The 14430-nt window shown below is 34.5% G+C and overlaps 1 protein-coding gene across 1 annotated transcript; it reads right to left on the bottom strand.

Annotated features, from left to right (window-relative positions):
- Positions 1 to 1915: 1915 nt before the first annotated feature.
- On the bottom strand, positions 1916 to 12414 carry LOC141369305 (L-rhamnose-binding lectin CSL3-like). Its single transcript, XM_073875448.1, has 13 exons — positions 12170 to 12414; positions 11914 to 12011; positions 11795 to 11818; positions 10062 to 10118; positions 9281 to 9334; positions 7744 to 7879; positions 7518 to 7627; positions 7385 to 7441; positions 7116 to 7251; positions 6927 to 7033; positions 5997 to 6132; positions 5800 to 5906; positions 1916 to 2371 (listed from the first exon to the last, which is right to left on the bottom strand). The coding sequence occupies exons 2-13, from the start codon at positions 11942 to 11944 to the stop codon at positions 2361 to 2363; spliced, it is 966 nt and encodes a 321-aa protein (XP_073731549.1). The 5' UTR covers positions 11945 to 12011; positions 12170 to 12414; the 3' UTR covers positions 1916 to 2360.
- Positions 12415 to 14430: the final 2016 nt, after the last annotated feature.

The raw sequence follows: 14430 nt of genomic DNA, 5'->3' as shown, positions 1-14430 counted from the left end.
TCCAGCAGGTGCTCAGTCAATGGCCGTTTCTTAGCTGCAGCCTCCGGAGGTCGCATAGGCTGCATACGTGTTTTAAGTTTACTGAGAATTCAACTCGCAAGTCATATGCATAGTATTCTGCATATTACAACAATTTTCAATTAACTAATAATAATAGTCAACTTTATAATTGATAATATTCTGAGTCTTGATGACGTAGGCTCCAACTGCGACTGCAGCCTTCGGATTGAGAAACGGTCCATGTACAATGTTGGTTAAGCAACAGGAAACTCAAAACGATTCAAAAACTAAATTGAAACGGCAAAAATGAAAAGACCAGATACTGACATATTTATTTTAAAAGCACAAAGACTACTAAAAGACAGTACTTGTTATTTTCCGATTCATGTTAGTTTCCATTCATTTCTTACCCATTGATAGCACATGAACAGTACAGTCATTACAAGTAGTAAAATACTTTATACAAAGCTTCACCTCAAGGGTAAACACCAGCGTTATATTACTTAACTCTGCGACTTTTAGTCCGCTTTGGGACGCTTGTCAATCAATTTGGTAGTCAGCAGCTGAAGCCTCCCACCCTCTGATGTCATCGCTCTTACTGTATCTGATAGGCCAAAACATTATAAGCGTTTTGTCAAACTCACAATGTTAACAACATTAACCACATACACTAGAAAATTATATGGACATGCAAATAGACACCCATGTCTTGTTTTGTTACCATTTGTCAAATAATGTGTAGGCTGCCTACAATATAAGGATTTCTGCTATTCAGACAAGTCAGCATCAGAGCCGTTTCTTAATGGACATTGTTTTGTGCTCAGTGACTTTGTCATATTGGAACATAAATGAACACAATTATGATGTTTGTCTAAACAGATTTAATTCCTGTATTATTTATTTTATGCATCTGCTAATACACTGAAAAAAAATGACTCATTGAATTCAATCAATTTCTCCAAGGCAAGTGGTTGCAATCAATTTATTTAAGCTACATTTAAACAAAGGTTTTATATTTTGTTTTACGTTACTAATCATTTTTGTTTAAATGTAGCTTAAATAAATTGATTGCAACCACTTACCTTAAAAAAATTGATTAAATTCAATGAATCATTTTTTTCAGTGGGCCATGACTCAAATAGACAAACACATTATTTACACTGAAAAAAAATGATTCATTGAATTTAATCAATTTTTTGGGGTGGGTGGTTGCAATAGATTTATTTAAGCTACATTTAAACAAAAGTTTTATATTTTATTTTACGTTACTAATCTTTTTTGTTTAAATGTAGCTTAAATACATTGATTGCAACCACTTACCTGAAAAAAATTTATTAAATTCAATGAATCATTTTTTCAGTGTAGAAGAGGGCTGTCCCATATGTTGTGTATTCAGGTGTTATAGAAATTGCAGCCTGAGTTGAAACTAATAAACTAATAACTTGAATACTGCACTGAAAAAAATGATTCATTGAATGTAATCAATTTTTTTAAGGTAAGTGGTTGCAATCAATTTATTTAAGCTACATTTAAACAAAAAAGATTTGTAACGTAAAATAAAATATAAAACTTTTGTTTAAATGTAGCTTAAATAAATTGATTGCAACCACTTACCTTAAAAAATTGATTACATTCAATGAGTAATTTTTTTCAGTGTGTTTACATTGCGATAACTAAATATTTCACATCTATTTTCCATGTGTATATTTGTGCAAAAATTCATTTGTGCAAAAAAAAGTGGGACTAAATCACCTAAAAGACAAGCGCAGCATAACATTTACCTGTGATTGGAGAGGGGCAAAAAATGATTTAAAAAAAATGAATTAATAAATTTTTCGACTATCTACAACAGGTCACCCACCCTGTTTCTGTTTTCTTGCAGAGTTCACCTCCAACCCCAATGAAACACATCTGAACCTGCTAATCAAGCTTAACACAACTACCTAAAAAATTTAGGGTTGGACCTAAAGTATGCAGGAGGGTAGATATCCAGGAACACGGTAGGCAACCGGTGATCTACAGTATACAGTACAACATTTCAGAGGAAACACAGAGAAGAGTTTGCATTTGAAAGCAATTTATTGAACAGACACAATTGGTTACATAAGGACAGAGTGAACCTTACACCAAATTCCAGATAAATCAAAATAATATTTTTTTGTGATTAAAGGAAATTGTGACAAACATCAATAATTTCACACACTATGTAATGTCAGTCTCTAACACAATGTTTAAAACATGCTCATTCTAATTACAAAAACCACAAATTATTAAATCTCATGAAGAAAACAGATGAATAAATAAATCAGATTTCCACCTCACTCGGTCAACAGAAATGATTTCTGACGATGTTTTCACTTCTAGGCTGGGTCTACATAGTAAAAAAGCATAACATTTATAATCATATTTGGTCATATTTATAATCATATAAAGTTTAAGGCAATTATCTATATACAATACAGTATGGTATAAAACTGCATAGAAACTTATATGCGGTAAACATTTGATCTTAATGGTTGCAGATTTTTAAAGGGGGTTTCTTCATTCAATTCTAGGTATTTGTAAAGTGCTTTTTATGATACATTGCTTTAAAGGAGTTTTGCTGTACAACCTGCCTACCAACCCACCACTATAGGACAAAATTACAAGTTTGAATCTTAGCCCCAACACACAGCACTGTACACTGCAAAAAAAGTTTTTTAAGAAAAAAATGATTGTCCTGTTTTCAGTAAAAATATCTAAAAATTCTCAAATCAAGATGCTTTTTTCCCGACGAGCAAAACCGCCCAAGAAAATAATCTAGTTTCTAGACCAAAAATATCAAATTCAAGTGACTTTGTGCATAAAACACGCATCAAAAATCTGCCAATGGGGTAAGAAAAAAATCCTGAACATTTTCTTAAACACTAATTTCAAGAAAAATTCAAGAAAAATGTGCTTACCCCACTGGCAGATATTTTTGCTTGATTTTAGCACAAATTCACTTAAATTGTATAAATTTTGTCTAAAAAACTAGACCTATTTTCTTAAGTCGTTTTGCTCATTAAGAAAATACATCTTGATTTAAGAATTTTTAGACATTTCTACTGAAAACATGACAAAAATACTAAGTAAGAAAGTCATTTTTGCAGTATAGACACTAGGGGCCCTATCTTGCACCCAGCGCAATTGACTTTGTCAGTGACGCATGTATCATTCGTATTTTGCACCGGCGCACAGCGGGTTTTTCCTTCCACAGATGCACGTCGGCAAACTAAGGAATGAACTTGCGCTCCCTGGGCGGTCTAGCGCTAAAAAGGAGGCGTGTTCCGGCGCAAACCATCCCTGACGCTATTTTGCAGTTTCAAAAAACAATAGAGACAGAGCGCAGTTATGCAAATTTGAAAACCACGCCCACCGGGGGGGAAAGCAACTCAACCGTCTCCATCGACTTTGTATTGCAAGAGGTCGCCTCCTTTTCATTTCTGGCTTATAACAAAAAACTGAATAATGCCTAAAAGCTGCTGTGTGACAATATGTACAGCTAACAAGCCAAAGAACCCAGAAATAAGTTTTTATAAGCTGTCGAGCCGTAAAACCCAGTCTTTAAGGAGAATAAAGTGGATCGCCGACTACGTTTCCCCCTGGTGGACGCAGTTCTACTAATAGAAGTACTATGAAAAGTTGGCTGTATCCATTTTTGTGTCTTTAAACGCTCGTTTTTTGGTGTCGACAGCTCATAAAAACGTATTTACAGATTAAACTTAAAAACAGAATAATACCTAAAAGCTGCTGTGTGACAAGGTGTACATCTAACACGCCAAAACAAATAAATACGTTTTTATAAGCTGTCGACTTCAAAAAACGAGCGTTTAGACACAGAAATGGATACAGGCAACTTTTCATAGTACTACTATTAGTAAAACTGCGTCCAATAGGGGGAAACGTAGTCGGCGATCCACTTTATTCTCCTTAAAGGCTGGGTTTTACGGCTCGACAGCTTATAAAAACTTATTTCTGGTTTCTTTGGCTTGTTAGCTGTACATATTGTCACAAAGCAGCTTTTAGGCATTATTCAGTTTTTTGTTATAAGCCAGAAATGACAAGGAGGCGACCTCTTGCAATACAAAGTCAATGGAGACCGTTGGATTGCTTTCCCCCCCGGTGGGCGTGGTTTTCAGGTTATGACGCGCTGCGCTCTGTCTCTATTGCGCCACTGCCCCAAAAAAAACTAGTCTAAAGTCAGTGGTTCATTATGCTATTTTAAGGGCGCATGCTTGACCATATGTGCACAACGCGCACACACTTTGCTTATCTAATCTACACAGATGCAACAGTTATTTTTGCAAATCATAAATTGTTACAATAAAAAATATTAACACATGAGATAAGGGAACTCATAGTGGTGAGCATTGTGGTGATAGTTTTTATTTATTGTGTGGCTGCGTTAAAAAATTCTCATGCAAATAACAATTAAAATTTTTCATAAGTTTGTTGTGTGGCTGTATTACGTTTATTTTATGTAAATAATAATTAAAATGTTTTCATAAGAAACCTTAATGAACTTGATTTGTAAGTGTACTTTGGGGTTGGACCTTGCTTGCGTTTCTTGGGTCCGATTTTAAAGCCCCCAAACCCTTTCAGCGGTGAGGGTGGACGCAGTGATGTCCTCTGCTGGCGTCAGGTCATGTGTAGAGGCAGATCCACCTCCCGTTACACAGTGTGCCCGATTTATGCTGGCAAGCTTGGGATTCCCCCGTCTCCTGACATCATTGTAGCGCTTGGCGCAACGATGGGGATGCCAGCTGATGAGACAATTGTGGCTATTTCCTCACACGCCTGTTTAACCGACGCTGATTTGGGCGGGTTTCTCCTATCCCTATACAAAACAACTTCTCTGTCTTTGACTGCTCTTACAAGAACGTGGGTCTCCTCGGTTGTGAACCGCTCCTGGCGTGCGCCTGGCAAACTTGCGCCCTTGCGTTTAAAGGGAATGTTGGATAGCGTTCTGATTGGTTTATTTGACGTTACGCCCAAACCACACCTATGAATAATGATCCTACTTCAGACCAACCCCTTATTGATTTGCGCCTGGCGCAAGAGTTATTTCTCCCGTCGGGAAAATAGCAACAGCGCCCAAGATCCGCCCACAAAGTCACTTGCACTTTGCCCTTCGCACTTGCGTTTCAGATCGTTAAAATAGGGTCCTAGATGTTAGTGTGCTCCTTCACTGGGCCAGGGACAACATTTATAATTGTCCCACCCAGTATGATTAATTTATAAGATGGCCCACCCAGTATGATTCATGTATCATTTCAACAAAGACTTTTGTATTAAGCCTTGTTTCCATTACAGACTTGCGCAAAACTTTTGTGATATTTTGTGATTGCATTTCTAATAACCAATGTTATGAAACAAAAAACATAATTTTTCCTTTCACGATAACTTATTTCAGAAATCAAGGCAATGGATGTTGGTAGGTTTGTATATTGCAGCCATTGTATAGCTACAGTAGTATTTCTAAACAAAGGAGACGCAGTGTGTTAACCAAGCATTAATGGCAAGAAAAGCTCCTTATACTTGAGAGCAATCATATATTAGATGTTTCTATGTGTTTCACATCTTTAAAGAATATTCATTTGACTTGTATTCCCGTCATTGTATAACGGTTTCTATTGCAGTTCTGTGATATATTCTTATTTTGAATAGCCTGAAAAACCAATGCATTCAAGTGTTTCCATTTGGCATATTTTTTATTCACAATTTTAGTTTGCGCAATGTGAAGAGTAATGGAAAGACAACCATATAACAGTTACTAACTTGGGGCACAGGTATAGGACACACTCAGGTATTTGTAGGTTCCTACACATGGATCTCCAAAAACTGTGTTGGTTGCAGGAATGGAACAATCCTGTTTTCCATCACATCTGTCAACACACAGAATTAAAGCACATTTTAAAAGACTAAAGGCAATCATTTTAATGTCCCGTAAGTTGTAATGTTCACACTGTTCTTACTGAGTGGTCAGCACACTTAGAGATGAATTCTGAGAGCAATGAACATTTGAGATCTGACCAGCTGGTCGTCCAGTAGAGCAGGTTTCATTGTTTGTACGTCCATAATCGGCTACAGAAACTTTTATAAAGTGATTGTCTGTTGATAAAATGTATAATACACAAGTGTTTGTTCATGAACAAAAAGACAAAGAAACAAATAAAGAATATTATATACATTTGCCAATATTTTATGGCCTTTTACAGGAGCCTTATCCATGATTTAATAATAATAATAATAATGTTCTCTAAAGCTAAATAATATGTGTTTGAAATGATTATCAAGCAAGATTAAAATCAACATGAACACATATTAGTGCTTAAACCAAATATTGAGCTTATTAAATCAACTGATTGGTTCTTGTAATATTGTAATAATACTACAGTTTTGCTTTAAAGAGGGTCAAAAAGGAACAAGCCCAGACATTGGGTTAAATTAAACCAGAAAATGTTTGTATTTGAACCAACATTTGGGCTTAAAACAACCCATGATTTTGTGGTGAGCCCATTCCAGCATGGGTCAAATTACAACCCAGGGGTGGGCTCGTCCCTTTTTGAAAATAACCCAGCATTTTTTGAGTGAAAGATGTCTAATAGTCAGCCAAACACAGCCCAGAAGTCTATACTAAAACAAGACAACATTTAGGATGTCAGTGAATATTTCACTGTTGACTGTGCATACATGATAAAATATATTTTTTGCAATAATGACATGTAACCAAATTCAAGTATATTTTTGCTAGAAGATGGCCTATATTGAGAGAATGTTTGGTGAACTGTTCCTTTAACAAACATGTTCAAATATCTATCAAGTAGATATACATAAACTAGTTAAGTTTAGAATGAAGAATCTGTAATGCACACGTACATAACAGGATCAAAATATTAACTTACTTGGCTGACAAATGTAGGACACGTTCAAGTATTTGTAGGTTCCTACACAGGGTTCACCACAAACTGTGTTACTCGTAGAAACGGAACAAGCCTGTTTTCCATTACATCTGTAAACAAAGATAATTAAAGCAATTTATATAAATAAAAAAAATGTTTATGTCCTAATAATGATGTTCACGCTGTTCTTACTGAGTGGCCAGCACATTTAGGGATGAACTCTGAGTGCACTTAACATTTGAGATCTGGTTAGCTGGTCTTCCAGTAGAGCAGGTGTCATTGTTTGTTCGCCCATAATTGGCTGAAAGCACTTTAATAAACTGTTTGTCTGTTGACAAAAAGTAGCATTACTCATGAAAATGATCTTTATTGTTTTTTTACAATCCATGTGGGATTTTTGAAAGTTTTTGTGGTTTATGTAGCAAAAATGCTTGGTTATATACTTATCAATTTAAACTTACTACAGCTGATACTGAATGTGTCTCCCTCACAAGAATTCTCTGTTTGTATTACTGCAGCTGTAGAGAGACAAACAGCCATTCATGCAGATGAAGTTAAATACTTATTTAAATGAGAGTGTTAATATTTACTTACCTGATGGTATACAGATGTAGGACACATACAGATATTTGTAAGTTCCTACACATGGATCGCCAAAAACTGTGTTACTCACAGAAATGGAACAATTCTGTTTTTCATCACATCTGTCAACACACAAGTAAAAAAATACATTAAAGTAAATATACCAACTGCCCACTACACCATCGGCTCCGACATACCAACGTCCTCTAAGCTGTAATGATGTTAACGCTTTTCTTACTGACTGGCCAGCACACTTAGGGATGAATCTTGAGTGCATTGAACATTTGAGATCTGGTTTGCTGGTTTTCCACTGGAGCAGGTTGCACTGTTTGTACGTCCATAATCGGCTGAAAGCACTTTAATGAGCCCCTGGTCTGTTGATAGAAAAGTAACATTATTAGGGGAGAGCAGGCACAACCTAACGTTTTTGGTTTTGGCTCAATCATTCAAAAAATATTTGAGTTTGATTAATTTTAATTTTTACACAAGCAACACACACATCTCTGCTACAAATGAACATTTTGTTTCTAGTACTTACCATTCTTGGACAATTACACCAAACGTGACAGAAGTGCAAACGTTACACCATAGGTGGGGTTAATTGTAACAGGCAGGGGGTTAGTTGTAACACTTGCTAAAAATTAAGTTTGCAGGCAAATATTTCAATCCTATTTTTTCTATATACTTGAAGTGGATATTGTTTATATATCTGTCTATAATGGAAAGGTATCCACACTTTATTCATTCATCCAGCCCTTTTCTAACAATAGTTCAATTATAAATGGATACAAATGTCTAAATATGTGAGAAAAAGCAGCACAATGACAAAACATTTTTTATATGTGACCCAGTCTGTAATAACCATACTACAGTTTCAAAATCAAATTCTGAGATAATGAGCATCAAAGTCTGATTTTAGGCATTCATTTCATTATGATTTTAATCTTTGACGTGACCTTATTCAATTAATATTAAAGATATGAACAAAAATAAATTTGACACACGATTTTTGATAAGACCGGCACATTTATTTTGTTGGCAGCCAGCATTCATTCGTGTGTAGCCTATTTAAAACAGCGGCAAGAATTACGCTACACTGTAAAAATTTGCTGTAATTATGCAGCTGGTTGCCAGTTACTTACTGTAGAAGATAAAGACTAAAAATGTTTCATGTTCATTTAACTTTGAACAAACTGTTGCCAGTAAATAACATAAATGTAAAATCTACAGTAAGTTACTGGCAGCTATTAATACTGTAATTTCTAAAGACATTTTTTTTACAGTGTAACGTTAGCGGTTTTCATATTGTAAGTGCTGAGGGGTTAGTTGTAACAAAGCGTTACAATTAAACCCGCTGTGTCAAAATATTTTCAAGCCCACCAAAAGAAGTTGCTAAGAGCTGCAGACATATTTCAAGACGATGCTATCTTTTAGTCAACAAGGCACTGATTAATATGACATAGCATTGGATTTGGTATCTTACACACCCAACTTAAAAAAACGCATAAAGCATATGATGAAAAAATTTACTTACATGCCACCAAAACACTTGTTCATTAATAAGTCTCTGGAAAAACATTATACATTTCCATAAATTTGCGGGAGATCGTCTTTTGGCAGCGTGAAAAAAATACTGAAAAATCGAAACGCTCAACCTTATGCAACAATGTAAACAGTCCGTGTTACAACTAGCCCTGTGTTAGTTTTTGCCCCGCGCACCCCTATATAAAAAATCTGTGCAAATTCAGTGTTTTAATGAAATTTGGAGAACTCACCACAATGGAGACTGGCAGTGTCTGATTCGCAGGTGATTACATGTGATGTTAAACCTTAGAAGAGAAAGACAAATAGCATTTAAAGAGTAGTAATGCCACATTATTACATTTACTACGAGTTTTCATTTAAAACGCTTGAATATAAGCTTGCATTCACATCTGATTTTCACGACTCCTGTCTAAATCCAACTGCAACAATATCACATTTGAATCATATTATACAACCATATATAGCTGTATAATGTTTACAAAAATAACTCTGCTCCTGAATCAAACTCTGGTTACCTGGACAAGCAAGTGACTCAGTTCAACAATGCTGTATTATTAATACCTTAACAATACATTACCTTACAGTAATATGTATGGTATTTGATTTCGATTTATTTTGTTTACACGTCTTGCCACTGTTTTCATGTCATGTATTGTTTTGGATGGTTTCCATGTTTTGTGGGGACATTCCATAGACATAATGGTTTTTATACTGTACAAACTGTATATTCTAATTTCTTTACCTAACCCAAACCCTCACAGAAAACTTTCTCATAGTTCAGATTTTCAATAAACATCATTCTGTTTCATTTATAAACTTGTTTCCTCATGGGGACCTCAAAATGTCCCCACAAGGTCAAGAATTTACTGGTATTCCTATCTTTTTGAGTACATTTGGTCCCCACAACATGATGATTACCAGGTACGCACGCACACGTACACGTACACACACACACACACACACACACAATAATCATAATATGGCAAAGACTGATTAAAACACAGAACTAACCACAGCTGAGTTGAGCAGTGTCTCCTTCACAGGTGGTGAGGTCCACGGCTTTGACACCTTGAGAGACAAACAGTTATTTATACACATTTACATCAAAGTACAACAAACCACCACCAGATCTACTAAAATCAACACATATTCAAGAAACTTAATATCCTAGTATTCAATCAGCACTAACAATATAGTATGTATTATTGTATTATACACTAACAATACAGACATAAGCAATAACAATATAGTATGTATTATTTTAGCTTCTTTAATAAACTTTTTTGCTTATTGTTGACAACTTCCTGGTATTGCTTCCTCATTTGTAAATCTTTGAATAAAAGCTTTTGCTAAATGAGTAAATCTATATCAGTGATTCTTGGGAATTTGGATAAAACAGCTTTAAATTTTGGGGGAAAAAAGTTGGTTAAATTACAAAATCTGAAGGTATATCATTATAGACCAAGGTCTTGGCTGTTCAGAAATTTACTGGTGCAACCTCCCCTGTTCGTATTTTTTTTTCATAAAATAGGCGTTTTTCCAGTTATTACTCATACAACATTTACTTTAAGCCTAAATAGAAAAAGAAATTTAAATTAAACATTTTTTTATAAATAGAGACTATTAATTTAATAACTCAACAGCACTGAAGAAACATATTGTAAGCATATTCATTTAAAACAAATAAAACTACGTCTGACGGTGACACTAATCTGACGGTGGTGACATTGGCCTCATTATTACAAAAATGTATACCACTCAAGTCAATGGCTTCTTGCTTAAACTTTATGTAAATATTTGGTCCAAAAAATAACAATCCTGAGCACTGTGATGAACAAATATCAAATCATAACTTCCTAAAATACATAAAACCTGACAGAAAAGACAGAAAACCTGACGGTGGTGACATCTGACGGTGGTGACAAAAACCTAATATAGATTAAAAAAATAGATGAGTTGTTCACATTAGCCATCTTGTTTCCCCTCTGTTGTTAGCTACTTCAGACCTCTTCTTAAAAATTATACATTTATTTCATTATCTAATCTAATATTTTTTTTTACAAAGATGACGGTGTTGACATGTTATGGTTGTCACAGTAGCAGTGTCCAAAGATATGAAGAAGTTTAAGAGAAAATAGCAAACATACAGGAGCTTTAGTGATCTTGAAGCATGCAGTAGAGCTGAAGGTTTGAAAATGGGGTCCTCAGAAATGCGGTTGACCCTGTAGTTGTCTGATTTTATTGCTTTTTATAAATATCTGACGGTGGTGACGAATATGTGGGACACATTTTAAGCAATCACAAAATAATAGTAAATATTGTTCAAAACGCACTGTTTGTAGTTTTTAATAAATATTACAATGTACTCTTTCATGTGGTAAATATATTATTCAATTCAATTATTACTTTTGGCTTTTTTAATCAAGTTGAAATGATTATCTCTTAACCGAGGACAGCTGATTTTGTAGGCAATGGGCCAGCATATAATCATTAAATTAATAAAAAATCAAAATAAACCTATAAAAGAACCTTACATATGTGCAAAGGACCCCTTGATTATAACATTGGTTCCTTTTCTTCATGAAAATGTTATTAATTTCCAACAGAATTAGCACTTTTCTTAGTGGGACATGTTTTTGCCAAAGTTTCAAGAATCAGTGATATGTAATTTCAGATGTTCGCACATTATGACTAGATTTTTTCATATAATTGTTTTTTAAGCACACATAAAAATCAATCCTTACCACACTGACAAAGTAGCACCAACACTGTAAAAAAAAGTTAAAGTAACAAAAGTTTAAATTTCACTGCTCATATCTACAGCAAAGTATTTTTTTCTTTAAAAACATCTGAACATACTTACAGAAAATGAAGCTCATCCTTCCTTGTTGCATGTTGACTGTGCAGACGAATGATGCTGAAAAAGGTGAAGTAGGTCAGCTTCACGACCCCAGTTTTGTTCTGGAACAAAGGAGTTGAAAAGGCTATAAAACCAGTTTATAATGCCGGTCAAGTTACTGTACCTCCCCTAAATCTACTTTTCATAAAGAGTGATAAAAAACAACAGTATGCCTTGAAAATGCACAGGTATTATACACTGTTAGGTTTATTCAATTTACCTTAACAACAATTAAGACACATCAGACCAAGAATAAAGGTTTAAAACTCGCGAGGGAAAGAACCAGAGAGATTTCTTCTCAAGAAATGCTCAAGCTGTCTCTTTCCGATTCTTTGTCTGCAAGCTCATTTTATTAGATGGGTTGACACCCAAAAAAAGATAAGTGCAAGACAACATACGTCATGAATGTAACACGCACATACACACACATCTAAAAACATCTTTAAACTATAGGTGAAAGCTGTGTTCTAAATAGATAAGCAAAACTTTCCACCACCCTAAACTAAGAAGGGTGGGGGGTGTTAAAACTTAAAGGACAGCACATACTCTTTTTATGTTGCTATAAGAAAGAAGCAAAGTATTGGTTATAAAGAAACATATCCATAAATGGTAATAAAATAACATCATACACAATCCACAAAAATCACATTTACAAATAGGAAACTTCTGCATGTTTCCAAACACTAGGAAAGGGACCTGTTGGAGTAAATGTATTTCTTATTACATATTTGAATGTTTTATGTTACCATTTATGAATGTATAATCCATGTCTTAGATTTATGAATGTACAATCATTTGCTTAGAATCATATTAAGTCTGACTAGCTACTTAGAAAAACTGCCAAGGTAAAATGGTGCGTACAATGTTCTTTTGGTATCATATGACCTTTGGTAACTGCATCATCAAACTGCATCATCAAGTTATTATCTTGTTTTTGGTAAAATGTAGTCAATACTATTTCTTTAGACTTAGCAAAATGTGTGATGTTGTTGCAATTATGAAAGTCTGTGAGGTTCGACCTTCGGGATGAACCGAGTGAACCAGTGATTAAATCCTAAATAAAAACAGTCCGCAGAGAGGCTCAAGTCGAGAGACAGTTGAGTGTTTCCTGATGAGACATCTCAATCTGGGTTCTCCCTGCAGAATATTATACACCCCATTCGTGGTCTGAGTGTGTCTTATTTTTGTTAAGATTCATAAGTATTTTACCTGACAGACCTTTATATATATTTGTTATATATGTTATTTGTTAACGTTTTACAATAAGTTTTTATTCATAGACATTAGTTTAGCATACAGTACATATAAATTTAAAGCATGTATTAATCTTTATTTTAAATTAAAATCACTGCTTATAGTTTATTTGTGTTCGTTTATTGTGCATTAGCTAATTTTAACAAATACAGTATTTTTGATATAAAAAATTAACTGTTGACAAATCGTTAACAATCGTTTGTGGAGGAATGTGCGGAATATTAACAATTATAAAGTTTATTGTATTAATAATATAATGTATATCTACTTTTCCATATGTATGTTTTGTAGGTTCTTTGCAATAAAAAAAGAGAACAAAAAAATATTCGAGACGGTTTCCCGGACAGGGTTTAGATTAATCCAGGAATAGGACTTAATATATTAGGACATTTACGTAGTTTTTACAAACAAATCTTACAAAAAACATACTGGTGTACATCTTGAGACAAAACAATGGCAATGATATGTTTTAAGATATGTCAATACAAGCTGTTTTTAAATGAAGGCAGCTCAAACATGCATTTTAGTCTGGGACTAGCATAAACCCTGCCGGGAAACCGCCCCTTCAAATTGACTATTATTCTTGGTTAATTGTAAATTGTAATATGCTTATGACTTGCGAAAGTAGGCTAAGTTAACTAGGTGTCACATATTTTGCATACAGTTTTCTATAATAAAATGGTAAATCTAGTTTTAATTTTTATTGTATCTAATTAATTTATTTAAAACACCTTCAATAGAGTACATCTGTGTCTGTGTGGCAGTCTCCAGCAGGTGTCGGTATTTCACAACTGAAACTATAGTGCTCATTCAATGGCCGTTTCTTAATCCTTAGGCTGCAGCCTCCAGAGGTCGCATAGACTGACTCGCAAGTCATACGCATAATATTCTGCATATTACACAATTTACGATTAACTAATAATAAGAGTCAACTTTATAATTGATAATATTCTGAAATAAGTCTTGATGACGTATGCAGCCTGCAAATGCGACCTCCGTAGGCTGCAGCCTTCGGATTGAGAAACGGCCCATGTACAATGTTGGTCAAGCAGCAGGAAACTCAAAACGATTCAAAAACTAAATTGAAACGGCAACAACGATTTAAGTAATTTTGAAGACCAGATACGGACATATTTATTTTAAAAGCACAAAGACGACATACTACTAAAAGACAGTACTTGTTATTTTCTGATTCATGTTAGTTTAGTTTCCATTAATTTCTTACCG

This window comes from Misgurnus anguillicaudatus, chromosome 13, assembly GCF_027580225.2.
Source record: "Misgurnus anguillicaudatus chromosome 13, ASM2758022v2, whole genome shotgun sequence".
NCBI classification, from domain to species: domain Eukaryota; kingdom Metazoa; phylum Chordata; class Actinopteri; order Cypriniformes; family Cobitidae; genus Misgurnus; species Misgurnus anguillicaudatus.
The sequence above is the reverse complement of the archived record's forward strand: the minus strand, read 5'-3'. Positions and strand labels throughout refer to the sequence as shown.